Source organism: Orbicella faveolata, unplaced genomic scaffold (genome assembly GCF_042242905.1).
Source record: "Orbicella faveolata isolate gen_17 unplaced genomic scaffold, um_ofav_v1 contig_12, whole genome shotgun sequence".
Lineage (NCBI taxonomy): Eukaryota > Metazoa > Cnidaria > Anthozoa > Scleractinia > Merulinidae > Orbicella > Orbicella faveolata.
In genome coordinates this window covers 17,420,376-17,439,466 of record NW_028301539.1, presented here as the reverse complement: position 1 = coordinate 17,439,466, position 19,091 = coordinate 17,420,376, and the positions used below count along the sequence as shown (strand labels likewise).

The 19,091-nt window shown below is 40.4% G+C and overlaps 1 protein-coding gene across 2 annotated transcripts in view; it reads right to left on the bottom strand.

The window, feature by feature from the left end:
* Positions 1-19,091, bottom strand: part of LOC110063051 (bifunctional peptidase and arginyl-hydroxylase JMJD5-like) — a 30,960-nt gene that overhangs the window by 2,916 nt on the left and 8,953 nt on the right. Inside the window, exons 2-6 of one of the 2 annotated variants that reach the window (XM_020770009.2) lie at positions 5,450-5,847; positions 4,410-4,479; positions 1,326-1,454; positions 981-1,030; positions 206-298 (exon numbers count right to left, since the gene is read on the bottom strand). In XM_020770009.2, coding sequence (XP_020625668.2) covers positions 206-298; positions 981-1,030; positions 1,326-1,454; positions 4,410-4,479; positions 5,450-5,847 — 740 coding nt within the window. Of the gene's footprint in view, positions 1-205; positions 299-980; positions 1,031-1,325; positions 1,455-4,409; positions 4,480-5,449; positions 5,954-19,091 lie in introns of those variants that run through there. The other variant, XM_089282603.1, reaches the window with a different exon arrangement.

Sequence of the window (19,091 nt, the reverse complement as noted above, 5' to 3'; positions counted from 1 at the left end):
CGCAGTGGATACAGAGCTATGTTTTCAAACAATCAGGAGTGAAACCGCAATAACGGGGTTTTCCGCGCTTAGCGCTAGCTGCATATCTTATATATAGATCGCGCTTTGATTGGTTTATCGATTAATCTATTTGCCGTTGTTTTGACTGGCAAGCTGTCATTGCTATAGTAAAACCACTGTGAGACCAGGCTCTTTCGTCACTTACCAACGATGTGGAATATACAAACAGTCTCCCGCTTGCATAGTTACATTGTAATACTCGACATTAATAAGACCGGGATACTTCACAAAGTCAACTCTGAAGAAATAAATAAAACGTTCTTAACATTATTTTAACTCTGAGAAGGTGTTAGGTCCTACTAAAACTTGAGATGGGATAGAAACATAATATCAATATGAAACCATCTGGTTGCCGATGAAATAAGTGCTGTATTTCATGAAGTCTTGACCGCAAGATGAGCTGCGAAAGGACTTTGTAAAAAAGGAAAAAAAATCAGGATAGTGTGGCGTAACTGTTTGTATCTTCCTTCTTGGGCAACGGAGGCTTGAGGAGTTTTATAGTCCTGTTGTACTTTGTAGCCCTGTCATAGCAGTCACGCTTTTCTAAGGTATATTACTATTTATGCCCGAGGAGACCTACTCCTCAGTCTTTTTTGAAATTTTCTAACCACAGGCATCTTTGCCCACTCATTTTACCCACTGGAGCTTCCATATCGGCCACACACCTTACACCACTCTGTATGACGTTTCGCGTGCTTTCTAACCGTAAACGGTTATCCTCGTTTCTAGGGTTGCTCCTCTTGCTGCGAAAGAAAGACCCTAGCAACAAGATTGCTAAAGGTTTCTCATAGGTTTTAAGAAAGGATGAACATCCTCTTTTGTTGGTATGTTATGCTAAGTGTGGACCTTTCAAATAGCTCTGTGATTATAGATTATTATAATTCTGTAATTTCAGGATTGTCATGCAAACTGCACCATACCTGTCCACGTCCACACCAGAGTATCGTCCAGACGGGAAATCAATGGGCACCTAACAACAAGTGAACTTTACATCAGTGATTGATATTGAAAGTAATCCGTTGTGGTCGTTATCGTGTAGAATAACAGTTTTGCTTCCTTCTCTCTATCGGTTTATTCGTTTAAAGCCCGACGGAAAGAGATCAGAGAGTAGGTTTACTTAATTGCCCACTTTCAGACTACAGTGGCAACAACTACCTGCATCTTTACAGCCTGAAAACAAATCAACAAGCCGGAAAATACCCAGAGGAGCGGCACATGCCTATGTACAGAACTGACATAGGGAAGTCTGATTAACTGTAACATACCACGTGTTTGTACTTGTGATAATCAATGAATAAAAGCTCTTTGGTTCCAGCAAACAGACAGTTGATGTTTTCCAGTCCGTCATCCTGATGCAGAACAGACTTGGTCCCTCCACTGCTAAACCACATTATCTAGATCGTCATAATTGAACAAAAATGGATTTCAGTCGCAGTGAGCTACTAAAACTTGTATAGTGCATTATCTGTATCGGTGTTAGATGGCTCATTGGACCATCTTTTATCTCTGGCTTCTATAGTATGAGGCATCAATGACTATTGCTTCTTCCCTTGGAGGAAGTGCTAGTTCATCACACAGTTGACAGAGGGGAATGGTAATTAAGTCCGACAAATTTCTTTGTTGCATTTTTTTGTTCGCTTGTTTGGCCTTGACCGTGCACAAAACACAACAGTTGTTTACACTGAGGAACTAACCAATGGAAAATTAACGATTTGGCGGTTACGTTATTTATGCATAGAGTATGAGCGCAAAACAAAAGATTGTGCACGATCGCGGACCTTCCATATAAATCTTGGCATATGTGTTTGATCCTTTGATGTTTGCCGGGCTTCATCATCATTCCCCTCTATTAACTATATCCATAACAATTTTTTTGCCACCGAGCATTTTATCAGGCTGTCTATTCATACCTCGGGGAGGAGTGGGGGTTATACCATAGGTGTGCAGTGTCTTCCTAACGGAACGCAGTACAACGACTACAGGAAAGAGGCTTGAGGGCCGTTTACAAGGACAAGCATGCTAGCTATACTCAGCTACTGGAGAGAGCCAAGTTGCCAACTCTAGCGAACAGGCGTTTACAAGACATCTGTATTCTCATGTATAAAGTTAAACATAGACTATGTCCAAATAGCATCTGTAACATTTTTAATGAGCATATTTCTGCATACAACCTGAGACAATCAGATTTTTTTACTCCTAGATACAACACTGTTACTTATGGAAAGCACTCTCTGCGTTATGTAGGACCCAAATTATGGGGCAAACTGTCTATGGCTGACAGATCAGCCAAGACACTGCAGGTTTTTACAAACTATATTCGCAAAACGGATATGACTCGCTTAATGGACATCGGCTGTAAGGGCTGCATCCTATGCTGCACATAATGCCCTTGAAGTCACTTATGTTTTTTTTATTGTATTAATATTAGTATTAGTATAGTTTTTTAGCAGTGTCCCCTAATTAGTATGGTGTATTATTTCCAGGCTATGTGGTTTTTGACACTTTAATAAAGTTCTCACTCACTCACTCACTCACTCACTCACGCACTCACGCACTCACTCACTCACTCACGCACTCACTCACTCACTCACGCACTCACTCACTCACTCACTCACTCACTCACGCACTCACTCACTCACTCACGCACTCACTCACTCACTCACGCACTCACTCACTCACTCACGCACTCACGCACTCACTCACGCACTCACTCACTCACTCACGCACTCACTCACTCACTCACGCACTCACTCACTCACGCACTCACTCACTCACTCACTCACGCACTCACTCACTCACTCACGCACTCACTCACTCACTCACTCACTCACTCACGCACTCACTCACTCACTCACTCACGCACTCACTCACTCACTCACTCACGCACTCACTCACTCACTAACGCACTCACTCACTCACTCACGCACTCACTCACGCACGCACTCACTCACTCACGCACGCACTCACTCACTCACGCACGCACTCACTCACTCACGCACGCACTCACTCACTCACGCACGCACTCACTCACTCACGCACGCACTCACTCACTCACGCACGCACTCACTCACGCACGCACTCACTCACTCACGCACGCACTCACTCACTCACGCACGCACTCACTCACTCACGCACGCACTCACTCACTCACGCACGCACTCACTCACTCACGCACGCACTCACTCACTCACGCACGCACTCACTCACTCACGCACGCACTCACTCACTCACGCACGCACTCACTCACTCACGCACGCACTCACTCACTCACGCACGCACTCACTCACTCACGCACGCACTCACTCACTCACGCACGCACTCACTCACTCACGCACGCACTCACTCACTCACGCACGCACTCACTCACTCACGCACGCACTCACTCACTCACGCACGCACTCACTCACTCACGCACGCACTCACTCACTCACGCACGCACTCACTCACTCACGCACGCACTCACTCACTCACGCACGCACTCACTCACTCACGCACGCACTCACTCACTCACGCACGCACTCACTCACTCACGCACGCACTCACTCACTCACTCACGCACGCACTCACTCACTCACGCACGCACTCACTCACTCACGCACGCACTCACTCACTCACGCACGCACTCACTCACTCACGCACGCACTCACTCACTCACGCACGCACTCACTCACTCACGCACGCACTCACTCACGCACGCACTCACTCACTCACGCACGCACTCACTCACTCACGCACGCACGCACTCACGCACGCACTCACTCACTCACGCACGCACTCACTCACTCACGCACGCACTCACTCACTCACGCACGCACTCACTCACTCACTCACTCACTCACGCACGCACGCACTCACTCACGCACGCACTCACTCACTCACGCACGCACTCACTCACTCACGCACGCACTCACTCACTCACTCACGCACTCACTCACTCACTCACGCACTCACTCATTCACTCACGCACTCACTCACTCACTCACGCACTCACTCACTCACTCACGCACTCACTCACTCACTCACGCACTCACTCACTCACTCACGCACTCACTCACTCACTCACGCACTCACTCACTCACTCACGCACTCACTCACTCACTCACGCACTCGCTCACTCACTCACGCACTCGCTCGCTCACTCACGCACTCGCTCGCTCACTCACGCACTCGCTCGCTCACTCACGCACTCGCTCGCTCACTCACTCACTCGCTCGCTCACTCACACAACACGATGATCCCAGCAGCCTTCAAGTTCCGGACCGCTCGCTCCGAAGTCTAACACTAGTAGGTCACCACGAACCTGACAACAATTAAATGGATAACGAACAAAAAGAAGTTATTTTACTCACTGCATCACTCAGCATGTCACTTTCTGTAATATCTCGGCATAAGAGTGGCGCAGGAAGAACAACATCGCTCCTTGATCATAAACAGAAAATGAAAAATATGCCTGCGATTAAAAACAGTTTTTAGTAGGAGCTCGTTTTGACGTTCCCCTAAAAATTCGTTCGCTTTCAACAATTTGCATTGTCACTTTCTCTGAGGTTTCAACAACTGATCAAAAGGCAGATCGCGTGAGGTGATTTTAAAGCTCAATAAGTGTAAAACGTCACTTTCTCCTACGCAGCTCGGTGAAAGACGAAACCAGTAATAAATGTTTACTTCATTCAGTTTTTTCAGTTAATCGCCATTTTAGAGATACCGGCTGAGCTTTGTCAAAGCAAATTTCTCATGGGTGAGATGATTGGGGAAGATCGTATCCATGGAAACATGCAAGGTACAAGATACTGACTTGAGTTTCATAGTTTCGAGCGAAGTTCACAAACAGATGATTGTTTGGTAATGTGTTTTTGCCTTGACGGGCTTGTCCTGGAAGCAACAGATTTTATTTGACACTGGATCAAAAGTTTTCACTGGATTAGCCATCGTGGTATGGGAGCAACTATATTGTGCTCTACATATATGGAAAGCGTGCGTGCAATTTTTGGGGCTATATTTATTTGTATTTTAGTTTAGTTTTCTATATATTGGGGGCGTTTTTAGCAAAACATTTATTCCATTCGCGCTTGTTGGATATGAGATTGGTCATACCCAACGCGCGCTCGTGGAATCTCTTGTCTGGGGACTGGGACCAAGCACCAGGAATATCGAAGATCAACTACAAATACTGATGTATTGAAGAACTGATATAGCGGCACTGACTTAGCGGTTATTACTCTGTTTACACTTAAACGTTTCAAAGCCCCTTGAAGAGATACAACTGAGTCACCCCGTCAATTTGTCGTTGGAACAGGATTCCATCTTACATGTAACACATGACTATGCAACACTTGTAACTCGATATGGCAGTTAAAAGTTTGAACTTAAAAGAATATTGCCGTGAACTTACCTCATAAACTCAGGCACAGAGCTCACCATATAAATATTCTTTTCCTTGTAGCTTTTCACAAATTCACTGAATAAAATATCCTTGTCTGGTGTGGTTCGTTCTTCTTTCTTTCTCTGCTCCGCCTGAATTGTTGCCTCGCTCGACTCGGGACGGGACAAGAAGTATTCGTCGGTCCACTTTTGGAAAGCTGGTGAAATTTTGGCTGCATTTTGAATCAGAACTGGTTTGCTTGGGACCACGTACGTTTTAAAGAACGTTTTGGGGTCAGGATAACTTTGGATTACTTCTAGTGAATGTTTCACGTTCTTTGAACCAAGTGGTTCCAGATGACCGGGCACTGAAGCGCCATCTTGGGCTCTGTCAACTCCAGGTTCTTGATTTTGACTTGCTCTCGCCAGCTGTAGACATAAGAATGTTACAAAAATGCTGTAGAGTAAAGAGGCACGAAGCTTCATGACTACGCCAAAGAGTCTAAATAACAATATCATAGAAAGAGAATATTCAAAATAAGGAAGAAATCAAATTGTGTGCACTAGTAAATTTGAATGTCAAGTGGAATTTTTGATGACATGACATGATTAAAGTCACGAAAAGGTATGGAGTCAGGCAAAAAGCTAATACACAAAAAACGCGAGAAAGACGAAGGAAGATTAAGCACGAAAATGAATTCTGATTAAAATATTTTACAAGAATTCTTAAAATTTTTTACAATTCTGTAGAAGTTTGGATTAAAATGGCATACACCGATACAACCAAGATATAGGCATGATGTTGGTGTAGCATATTGGACGGCGTGTTACAAGAGAAGGACAAAAATATCCTGCATTTTGTTCACAACATTGGAATAGTAATGCCAATACGTCATGCCTCCGGTTTTGAAGAGGTTTTGAAATAAAAGGCCAATTCTAGCCGTAAGAAAAAGAAAGAGATCAACTGGAACTAAAACAGCAGCAAAACTGTCTTGCATATATTTGCAGCATGTTGCTAATCGGTGAATGTTTCCGAGACAAAATAAGTGATTTCGTGTGTTTAATAAACGAAATTGATGATATGTAAACAGTGCAATAGCTGTGTTTCAGCGGACCTGTTTTGAAATTCTGAGGATCGATTCGCTGAGCGAGTTACCCTTGGAAAACAGCCAAGCATGGCAAAAGCTGACACAGCAAGAGAAATTCTCAATGAAGTCTGAAAACTTTCTATTCATAATGTGAAGAAAAAAGCGTAAAGTGGCCTCTTTTTGCACATTCCGTCTAGCGTGATGCGCGAGGGATCACGACAGAAAAGAAACAAAAAAGGTTTGACTGTATTGTGAACACTGATTTAAGGTGTTATGACAGTGTTAAAGTAAATAGGATGGTTTATTTTTCGAAATGCTTTTACCAAAGAACTATGTCGGACAAACAAACTATCACACCCAGTACGGACCAAGGTTATTCTTTTTATGCGGATTGCTATTTTATTGTATTTGTTTGACAACTATCCCATTCAGTGTCCAGCTTTACTATTTTTTTTTATCGCTTATTGAATATTCTCATCTCATGTAGTTATTCGACAGACACGCCTTGCCAAGTCTTATGTTTTTAGCTGAATTTTAAAATATGAAAAAGTTAAACAACAAGGTTGCTTCCTCAAATCCAAAATATGACTTGATTTAAAGATACTCTGCGTCAAGATAATTGCAGTAACTATATAAGAGGCAATACCGTAAATCCTCGAATTAGCGTCTCCCCTCAAAAAAGCGCCCCCTTCGAATAAGTGCCCCTCCCATCGGCCAAAATTTAAAACAAGAGCCTCCCCTCGAATAAGCGCCCCCTCCCCTCCCCCTGGTTTATGAAAGAGTGCTGAGACAACAAAGGATGTATAGTTTTGGTCGTGTTCAATCACTACCAAGAGATTATCGACTCATTCAAGCGCTGCACATTGACCGTCGCAACGGATGGTAGTGAAGATCTGCTGATTCATTGCCTAAAGCCCAACCAGCCTTGTGCAGCAGGCCTAGAATGGCTAAAGGGGTTATACTACGTAGTTCTTCAATAGAAACAGGATCCTTCCGAGACTTCTGACTTCTGACACATGCATATATTACAAAAAAATCTGATCATATCTGACCACGATTTGGAAATATCAAATAAGCGCCCCCCCCCCCCCCCCCGCCCCCTCCTCGATTAAGCGCCTCGAAAAAGCGCTCCGAGTCTTCTTCTAAGTTTGAATTCGAGGATTTACGGTACGGTATTTGTGTTCAAGATATAAAATACCAATATTTTCCGCACTCTTGGCGTGTCATTCATACTGTAAATCTGCCAATCAGAAACTCGAAACGATTCTTCCGAGCCCACCCATCGATGCTGCCAGTTTCGTTTAATTACATGCCAGCGCATGTGTGAATTGCACAGACAATTTAAAACGAAAACACTGGAATTGTTCGATATCAGGGCAAAAGCTCGGCTAAGAAAACATGCCCAGTTCTGGCTAGTAAGAAATGTATTAGTTACGCGTCATTCGATCAAACTATGGATAATTGTGGTTTTGTTGGTGGTGTATCGATGTGTATCTTCTTTGATTGTCGCAGCGAACCACCAGGGCTTGCAACAAGTAGATTTTAAGTCTAAAGTAAGAAACAGCTTGGATTCCGTCGATCGTTCCATCTTTTTGTTTCTCTACATACATCGCTTATTTCTTGTTGGAGCTAAAAATACCTGACGCGGAACTAAGTTAAACTTTTCCGCATTTTTCTTTAGCGTACTTCGTATTAAGCAATCGATTTATTTAAACCTTATTAGTTTTTCTCGAAGAACTATTTAAAGATATCCAGGGAGGCACCCAAACTGGAATTACTTTCTGCAAGAAATTCAAATCCCAGGGTATCGTCAAGAGAACACTGTCGCGCTTCTTGTTTCCTTACTCGAGCAACTTACAAAACAAGGCTCTGTTTACGAGTTTACGCGATTTTTGCTAGAAAAAATGTAGATTGTTCCACTTTACAGAAAGCTCGTCGAGTTATTGGCATCGTGACCCGTGATGCACCTTGATCATATCATTCTTCTTAATAACAACAACAACAACGAAAAACGCGTTTGGTTGAGCACGCGGTTACGCGCGGAATTGTGCGCGGTTTGAATGACAACTGATATGACCCTTGTAGTTTGTGCTCTAATCGTGGTTGCATATATGAATGGGTAATAAAAAATTATTGGATGAGGTTTTTGTGATATCCGGAATAATCAAGGTCGAGGTACGTGTTTTCAGCCGAAGCCGAAGGCTGAGGCTGATAACACTAACCGAGACCTTGATTATTTCGGATATCACAAAAACCGAATCTCATAATTGTTTTATTATATCTTGTTTTAAAGAAAATAACAACAAACGCATTATCGCACCGAACTGAGTTATTTTCGACAAGCCATGTTCTTTCGTGAACTTGACATTGTTCTTGGAAATCATGCATTGCGCGCGCAGCCTAGAGATTATTCACTAATCTGCTAGCAGATTAGTGAATAATCTGTAGGTTGCGCTGTTTCCCGGAATTAAACTGTAGGCTTTTAGCCAATGAGAAGACAGATGGTGACTACAATGTATAATAAAGAAAGTAAATGCTTAGGTTAGTGATCAACTAAGCTAATACGTACTGTATACAGCAGAGAACTCGTTCTCTGACTTGATTTATCTCTGCTGCTGTGTTTTTGCATGGTTAATAGAGGGGAATGGTTATGAAACCTGGCAAACATCAGCGGAGCAAGATTTATGTTGCACAACCGTGCACAATCTTTTGTTTTGCGCTCATACACTACACGTAAACTACGAAACCGAAAGGTTGCTATTGATTATTTTCTCAGTAAGAGGTAAAAACCTATTGTGTTTTTGGGCACGGTCAAGGCCAAAAAAGAGAACAAAAACATACAACAAAGAACTTTACAGGGTTTCATAATCATTCCCCACATTAACTATGGTTTTTGTTTTCGTTTTAAGCTTACTTAATTTAACTTAATTTATTTTTTGTGAAATTAGTTTTTGGGTCCCATTCAAGCATTTGAGTTAATTATCACAATAAAAAGTTGAAAACAAATTGAAACATAATCTTTCTTGGCATGTAGATTAGATTAACCAATGAAAAATTCCGGCCAACTAATGCCACTGGCCACATTCATGCAGACTTCAAATTGTTTTTATGTGATTTACGTGAATACTCTTTCAAAAGTCATACTGTGCTGTACCGTTTTTTGTAATTCAGTGAACTTGTACAGCACCGTGCCTTTCACACGATTTTACCTTGCGACCGTTGCCAAGCCCACTTCTTGAGCTTCTTTTCGAACGGAACGCGAAAGAACAAGAGAAAGAAAAAATGGTTGTAGTTCAGAATTTGATTGTGCTGGGAACAATTTAAGGGTGTCACGACAGGAACAATTTACTGTGCGACTACTTTAACTAAGGCCCCCGACAAAATTTACTACAAATTCAATGAGTAAAAATCGTGGAGGTTAACAACAGTTTTCCAACAAATTATCCGAAATGACCACAAATCTGTTGCTTTTGTAATGTACAGCTTGATTTCTTGGATAATTTCTTGGAAAACTATTGTTAACCTCGATAATTTTTATTGGTTAGATTTGTGGAAAATTGTCGGGCGGCTTTGGTTGGAGTAGTCGCACTGTAAGGTGTTCTGAATTTGTTGAATTAAACTGGTTAGCTTACTTTTTGAAATGCTTTCATCAAAGAACTATGTCCCACCAACAGACTTAATGATTCGCTACTCACCAAAGTTTAATTTGTCTATGTGGTTTGTGATTTTCTGTCTTTCTTTTACTATTCTATAAGCGCTTTTAAGTCTTCTCATGTCACGTAGTTATGTAATATGCAAATTTATCTGTTATCTGAGAGATATGTCTTTACAGTATATTGAGTCTTGTTTTTATTGCTGAATTTTATTAGGAAAACTAAAATGCCGTTTACTCAAAATCGCAAACAGGACTTTAACAGGACACATTATGCGTCGATATATATATATATATATATATATATATATATATATATATATATATATATATACGGAAAATAAGATTGTATTTGTGTTCAAGACATAAAATAACAATATTTTCATTTTGATGTGTGTTTTATGCCCGTCTCATTTTTGAACTGCCACTGAATCAAAAATGCAAAACAATTCAACTGACGACGTCTATCGACGATTTCAGTTTCAAAAAAACAGAACCATTGGAATAGCTTGATATACTTTTCCTCATTTTTCTTTAGCACATTTCGCTTTAAACAATCGACATATTCAGACCTCATTATTTTTGTTCGAATAACTATTTTAAGATAGTCGGAAGCATAATTACCCAATGGTACAACATCAGATCTGGGAAGATCGTGAAACTGGATTCTCGCGATAGCCATGAACTGCGAATTAACCTACTCAAGAGATCCGAGTCCCAGACTATTGCCAAAAGAATACTGTCAAGTCTCTTTTCTTCTTAGTCAAGCCACCGACAAAACGGGGGGATCAGTTTACGGGTTCACGCGATAAGAGTGTTCCGCTCCACAGGATTGCGCGCGGTCAGATAAGAACAACACTTAGGTTAACTTATACGTCCACAAAGTTTTCTAATCTGTTTTCTGGTTTCTGTTTTTTTTTGTTTCGTTTTAAACCTCTTTGTTTTTAAGAGTACTTGTGAAATTAATTTTTGGTCCTCGCATTCAAGCGTTTGAGTTTATTATTACAATTAAAAGTGAATATTTGCAAACCAATTAAAACAGAATCTTTGACTGCTCTTCCAAAGGTCACAGTCTGCGGTACCGCGCCATTAATGTGAATTTACATAGCGGTCAAAGTACCAGGCCCAGTTCTTAGTTCTTGAGAGTTTTGTTTTGAACGTGACGTGAAGAAAGATCGAAAGGAAAAATGACCGTAGTCAAAGAACTTGACTGTACTGTGAGCAATTATGACAGTGTTGAAGTAAGCTGGATTGTTTTCTTAACTGACGTCTCGCCAACAAAGAGGGGGAAAATGGGCTCTATAAAAATTCGAAAAACCGTAGAAAAAATTCATCCAAAATCATGAAACCGCGGAAAAATTCGATCAAGACCGAAAACTGCATACAAAACCGTCAAAACGAATAAATTTTCACATCTCGATTATTAAAACTCTAATCGATCTGATACAATGGTTACTAGTGGAGCAAACAGAGTAAACAACAATAATTTCATCGAATTTCATCGAAAGTCCCTAATCTAGTATTTCCATTGGTGACCCCGAAAGTTTGGAGATTTGATTGGAGCGTTGAATCAATCAGTCACGTGCGACTGTACAGAGGAAGCTAACCGGTACAACTTTTGCGTTTCGCGGCTATTGGAGATCAGTGCAGGCGCTGAGATCGAAGAGAAACCGGAACCCAAATAGGAAAAACCAGAAACCACATCGGATACTAAATTCGTAAACTCGCTACTATTTTTCACAAAAACCGAAAACCAAATGCGAAGGAACACTGCGAAAACCCGCAAACCGCAATGAACACCGAAAAACCGACACAAAACCGGAAAACCATTCTAAAAAATAGCCAAAACCGAAAGACCGAAAATGCCAACGTCCCGCTCATGTCTATCAGACTAGACATGTACTAAGGTGATTCTGTTTTTATGCGGATTGTTTTAATACATTATTATTATTATTATTATTATTAGAGCGGTTTTCAGTTGAGTGTCGAAAGTAATTAGACAATTACTTTGGTTTTGGTTTTACGACACTCAATTGAAAACCGCTCTATTATTATTATTATTATTATTAATATTGTTATTGTTATTGTTATTATTAATGATAATCAGGAGCCATAATCGGGGACGGAGACCGTAAGTCTTGGGATCCGCGCGCACCTATATACATGATATGGGACAATTTTTCTATTTTGAGGACGGTGCCTACTTTTGTTAGTGCGCACACGTTCTGCGCATCACGCAAGCCATGGTTTAGCTCCACGCGCGCGCTGGGGTTCACATTGACGCAATCAACTACGCTATCACGTACACGCCTAAAATGAAAGCAAAATTTTCCTACTGTGACCAAATCAAGTTTAGTGAACCTGTACTTAAACCAGGAACAACAGAATAGCAGCATATCGCTAACAACTACCTGTTTACGTCTTCCAGCTGAAAACCTAGCTGTTATCTGTCGAAAATTATACTGAAATCCAGCTGTAAACATGTACCTGCAGATGACGTAATGCGCGCGGAAAACAAGTGCGAGATACGCAAATGTCTTACTTACTGGGGAGGTGACGGGAAAAAATGTAACGGGGACCGTAAAAGTTTTCAAAAAAGATCAGTAACTTTAAAAAACGCGTGGTTACCACTACATTTTATGTTATGAAATGGAAGTGGCAAGTCTATTCAACACGTGATTAGTTTCTAGTTGTGAGCAAAAGGTATTTAGACTGTATTTTAGCTGAACCAGCGGAAGGCTGTCAGATACGCTGAAAGCGCTTTTGCAACGATTTTGTTATCAAAAACATATCAAAAATGTTTTTGTTTTGTTACCATTTGCCATGCAGTTTAAAGATCTTTTAAAATGTGTTTGCTTTTCCTGTATGTAAAGGGAATTCTATGGAAATCTGTGACGAAATATCCTTTCCTTCTTTTTCCACGAAAATGCTGATATCAGCATTTTTGTTGAGATTCAAGGCTAATTATCTCGAAAAACTGCGTGGCTACCCCCATTTTTCTTTGTGGATTCCAATAGCCCTTGCAAAGATCTACTTTTTCCTTGTGGTCTTAACCTGGCGCAAAAACCTTTGCAATTAGTAGGCACCGTCCTTAAGGTAATTCCTCTGAAAAAAAACTGACACTAGATTTTTGTTCAAACTTTGTCCACTGAATATTTATCATATGATAACTTCAATTTTGAAATAAAAAAGGGGGGGGGTGCCCATGCTCGTTAAGGAGCAGTGAGGCATTGAAAATGCCCCATTTTAGCATTATTTAATGCTTATTATAAGAACGCATTCCCAGTAATTGTAAAATCTTTGTGAGCCCAGACTCATAAGAGCACGCATTAAACTACAGTCAGTACATTGTGTCGGACACAAATAAACATTTTAAGTTTGATTCAGACAGAAAGCTAAATCCTTGATTAAAAGTTTGAACCAAATTTCTTGACGTGGTTACCGACTGCAAAATAGAAAAGACCACAGTGTATCTGCTATTTTTCTTATTTATTCAATTTCCAGCAATAGAAATTAGCTCAATGTTTTCTGACGCAAAGCTTATGATTAGTTGACTACAATGACTCGTTACAGTGCTCGTTGGTGAGCTAGAGCCATTTTTCAACTACAACTAGCTCATTTGCATATTGCAGCGCGTGCACTCTCAGGTCCTAGTCGGTGTTTTCAATTGTCTACAAATCTTGACAAAGATTTCTTCCGTTATGTTTTGTGCTGAGATGCTGCCACAATTTTCATAAACGCCAAAAGAGTACAAACATCATATGTGCTTCTTTAACATAGTGAAATTTTACACTGCGAAAATAAAATAGACAAGGAGTTTTGATAACTCAACCAGCAAAACCAAATCGTTGTTCGAGTTGATTAAGGTGGCCGAACACAGTTTTCGCGCGCGCTTTTGCTGATGTAATTCAGCGCGCGCACAAGTATTGCAAAAAACAAACATGCCGTCAATAGAGCGGTCATTTTATTTACTCAACACCAGCACTATCTGTGCTATTTTTTCTCTATAATTGAACGCAGTGTATTGATGGCTTTAGTCTTTTATCACAAAGACGTGTTAGAAAAGGTAACGATGCAAAAAACCCAGCAATTCTCAGCTTTTTCTTTGTTACCGAAAAAACCCAGTTAAATGCAGTGCATGCGTAGTAAGTCAAAAAATTGCGATTGAATGAAAAATTGAAAGGCCGCGTGCAAGAACGTCCCCTAGATTTTTCGGGCATTTTGAAAGTGTTCAAAGATAGCTGAAGTTTGGCACGTAGGCTTCGTTGTACCTGAGAAACATTGCTCTGAATTTTTTTTGCCTGGGGCGCTCTTCGTTCTCGAGAAATAACGTATGCAAAAAGCTCAGTTTTCCAAGCGGCATCTTTTGGAGATCTTTTGTTGAACAAAAAACAAAAGAAACCTTATTATTTTGTTGAATAGCAAAGAGGCAGACTGTTTATAGTGTATTCCACTGAATCTTAGCTGTCTTAAAGTCAAAGGAAAATAGTATATAGAGCGGAAATCTGGGAACAGATTGTTTACACCGGTTATTGTGACGTAAACACAACACGTGAATCGATCGAGCGGCAAACGAAATACCATCGAACGAAAAAGAGATGTGCCGCATTAGAGCTCTGTCAACTAATATCTTAAGCATAGTGTTAAAGTACCTTGTGTGCCTGCCTGGTGGTTGAGAGGCATCATAAAGCCTCGATAAACCCGTAAGTCGTCAGCACGTTTTAAAGAATCAAAATGTGTTCTGAAACTTCGAAGGTAGCTGATATACCGTAATCGTGTTATCGGCGTTCGAAGTCAGATCGAGCCAGGCAGCAAAGTTCAAGAGCAGTTCTTGCCCAAGAAAAATACCCTCTCGTGAGTTGTGGCCCATTTGCCAAGCGTTGCTAGTGTCAAAGTTTGGAAAGCGAGAACTGGTTTTAGAGTGATAAAATTTGTCTTGTATCGACCGCCATGTTTTCCCGCGCACGAGGTGTAAAGACCCTTCCCGGCATGCATTGCGATCACGTTCTGCTCGCGTTTCTCGAACTGGTAACTAGATTGTTTTGGCTTTTTTCATTTAAAGGTAATAATGGCCAACAAGTAGCGATCGATTGTAACATAGATCTGTGATCCAGGTTGCGTTGATTTCATTTCATATCGGCATGATTTGTAGTGTTTTGAACTTCTGGGATCAGCGGACATGCAGATGTATGGAGACCCGTACGTTGCGCAGAAGGGTTAATTTGTTAATCTGTTAGGCGGTGCGTGACATAAAGCTACGATCGCGTTTGTCGAAAAATATGTATTTATCTCGTGATTTTTAGCCATTTAAGACGTTGCTGTATTTGGAAAAGTGCTTATTTGATGTTTATTTGTTCAGTGCAGATAATCATTGTCCCAGATAACCAAAGTAAGTTCCAGATGTTAACACTATTTTCCGGCCGCCATATTTTACCTATTTAAACCTGAAATCAACATTTTTGAGCTTATACGTTGCGTGAAATTAACATTTTGCTGTTTTCTAAGTGAAACTAACATCCTTTCCGTCACGCGTTACGTGAAATCAACATTTTTACCTATTTAGACCTGAAATTAACAATTTTTAGCTTATAAGTTGCGTGAAATTAACATTTTGCTGTTTTCTAAGTGAAATCAACATCCTTGCCGTCACGCGTTAACGTGAAATCAGCATTTTTACCTATTTAGACCTGAGATCAACAATTTTTAGCTTATAAGTTGCGTGAAATTAACATTTTGCTGTTTTCTAAGTGAAATCAACATCCTTGCCGTCACGCTTTAACGTGAAATCAGCATTTTTACCTATTTTGACCTGAAATCAACATTTTTGAGCTTATACGCTGCGTGAAATTAACATTTTGCCGTTTCTAAGTGAAATCGACATCCTTGCCGTCACGCATTAACGTGAAATCAGCATTTTTACCTATTTAGACCTGAAATCAACATTTTTGAGCTTATACGCTGCGTGAAATTAACAATTTGCTGTTTTCTAAGTGAAATCAACATCTTTGCCGTCACGCGTTAACGTGAAAGCAGCATTTTTACCTATTTTGACCTGAAATCAACATTTTTGAGCTTATACGCTGCGTGAAATTAACATTTTGCCGTTTCTAAGTGAAATCGACATCCTTGCCGTCACGCGTTAACGTGAAATCAGCATTTTTACCTATTTAGACCTGAAATTAACATTTTTGAGCTTATACGTTGCGTGAAATTAACAATTTGCTGTTTTCTAAGTGAAATCAACGTCTTTGCCGTCACGCGTTAACGTGAAATCAGCATTTTTACCTATTTAGACCTGAAATCAACATTTTTGAGTTTATACGCTGCGTAAAATTAACATTTTGCCGTTTTCTATGTGAAATCAACATCCCTACCGTCACGGGTTAACATGAAATCAATATTTAAACCTTTTTTGACCTAAAATCGACATTTTTGAGCTTTTACGTTGCGTAAAATTGACATTTTGCTGCTTTCTAAGAGAAATCAACATCCTTGCCGTCGCGCGTTAACATGAGTCAACATTTTAAGCACTTTTGACCTGAAATCAACAAATTTGAGCTTATATAAGCTGCGTGAAATTGACATTTTGCTGCTTTCTAAGTAAAATCAAAGTCCTTGCGGTCGCGGCGGGCCGATCCTTTGTTATAATAAACCGAGGCGAGACTTCGACTTATAACAAAGGCTTGGCTTGGCTATTATAACAAAGGATCGGCTCTGTTTATCATAACAAAGGCCCGGCTTTGTTTATTTGAAGGACTCGGCGGGAAAAGGGAGTCAGGTATTTTAATCAAAGGTGAACTTTGTCGAAAACGCTCCAAATTTCGCATGCAGCTTCGTTCAGGTATGTTAAGCAATGTCCCGTAGTTTTCGCGCTAAAGTTTGCTTCGTTCTCGAGATATTGCGTATGCAATAAACCACTCGGTTTTTCCAACCTGTGTGCCTTTTTTGCATACGTTATTTCTCGAGAACGAAAAGCAACCCAGCGAAAAAAACTTCAGAGCAATGTTTGTCAGGTGAAACGAAGCCCACATGCCAAAATTCAGCTAGTTTTAAGCACTTTCAAAAATGGCCGAAAAATCTAGGGGACGTTCTTGCACGCGGCCTTTCAATTGCACTCTCGGAAATACGTCTATTTCTCGAGAACCATTAGAATTTCACGAAATTTGGCAAGAAACTACTTTAGGAAATAAGTAACTGGAGTATTGAAAATAATTAAAATTTAATAAAGGAAATTTTAGGTATTCCAGTGAACCTTCAACAAGGGATAATTAAAGATCGCTCTGTTAAATTAATAGCAAAATGGTGTTAACTTGTGAGAATCGTTACAAGCTTGTTGCATGCAAATTATAAAGAAAATCTAATGACTAGATTTTCTACAAATAAACAAAACCGATTTTAAAGGCCTGTTTATATTTATTCATGTTGCCATGGCAACGGCACTTACGTCAGCTTAACCATCAAAAAAACCAAAGTTTGTGTTGTTAACTTGTTTGCTGCCATTTTTGACGACCGAGGGATCAAGGGTCTTAGAGAAAAAGGTAAATGAAAAATAGGTATCAAAAACTGTGTTCAGCCACCTTAAAGAAAGCATCATCGTAACTTTGCTGATTATTTCTGCTGTATTCACACATTTTCAGCGAAGCTTTTAATATGTTCTCACACATTTATCAACCTTAAACGTATTTAAAATCTAGAGATATTATATGAGTTCGATGTACATTTTCACACGAAAGTACGGAAGTGCAATTTGTCATGTTTTACTGACTGCACAAAGCACGCATCGGCAGATGCTCTTATTCATCGGCAACAGACAATTTATTGGATTTCTACACAAAACCGAACAGCATCTACAGACATAAAATGATGGTCACTCATAGGGCCTTGATGAAACATTAAGCGTTGCTTACTGGATTCAGGCGAAACTGTTTTCGGTCGCGATAGACTCTAGCGAAATCCTCGCAAGCGTGTGGCAAGAGGAGGGAAACTTTGAAGTCCTGAAACGCTGCTATATCCAAATATATCCAACTAGTTTTTTGGTATGTTATGGAAAAGCTGTTAATCTTCAACATATGTGAAACTTACAGTGGAGTAATGTGGAGCTCTTGTAAAAGAAGCAACGCAACACAACTTAACTTGGTCAGTGATGTAAAGCTAAATTCCACACTGTCTTACTTCACTTAAACTGAAGCAGCTTACGACGAAAATACTGAAGTAAAACTCCAACAGACGTGAACGTATCGAGTTGTGGGCCAAAAGCATCAAACATTTCGGGAATTTCGGACGTCATTTCCCCGCGCTACATCCGCAAAAATCCTCGCAGCGTCTACGCTCGTGTGCCACACACGATGGCGCAATTTGTTCTAAAAATAGAAAAATTGTCCCATATCATAGACAGCCCCAATACTAGAAATAGCGTGCGCTTACGGTCTCCTTCCCCGATTATGGCTCCTGTGATAACACATGATCTAACTCCTTAGAGGCCTTGATCTTCTCACTAATACTATACCTGCAAAAACGGCTTCAAGAAACGCTTATTGCGACCAGTTGTCATTACCGGGCAGTGTTTGTGTTCAAGACAAAAAATTAATTTTTACGATAACTGCAGAAATTTTCGCGCGCACATTGGTTTATTTTCATTGTCAATAAGCGGACAGACATATGAATTTATATTTTATGCGGTGCGGCAACGAGCGAGAGCCAACAATAACAGCTTGTTATCGTAAAAAACAAATTGACGTCATAACATTGTCAAAGTAATCTGCGGATCCAAAAGCTACTTTGACAATGTTATGACGAAATTCATGATCAATAACAGGACAGACGCATGAAAAACTGAGGTCAATTTGTTAAACTTTCATTTAGGCGTATGCGTTATTTCCGTTTCAATACTGTACCGTCAATCAGAAATTCAAACAATCCCCCGGGACACACCT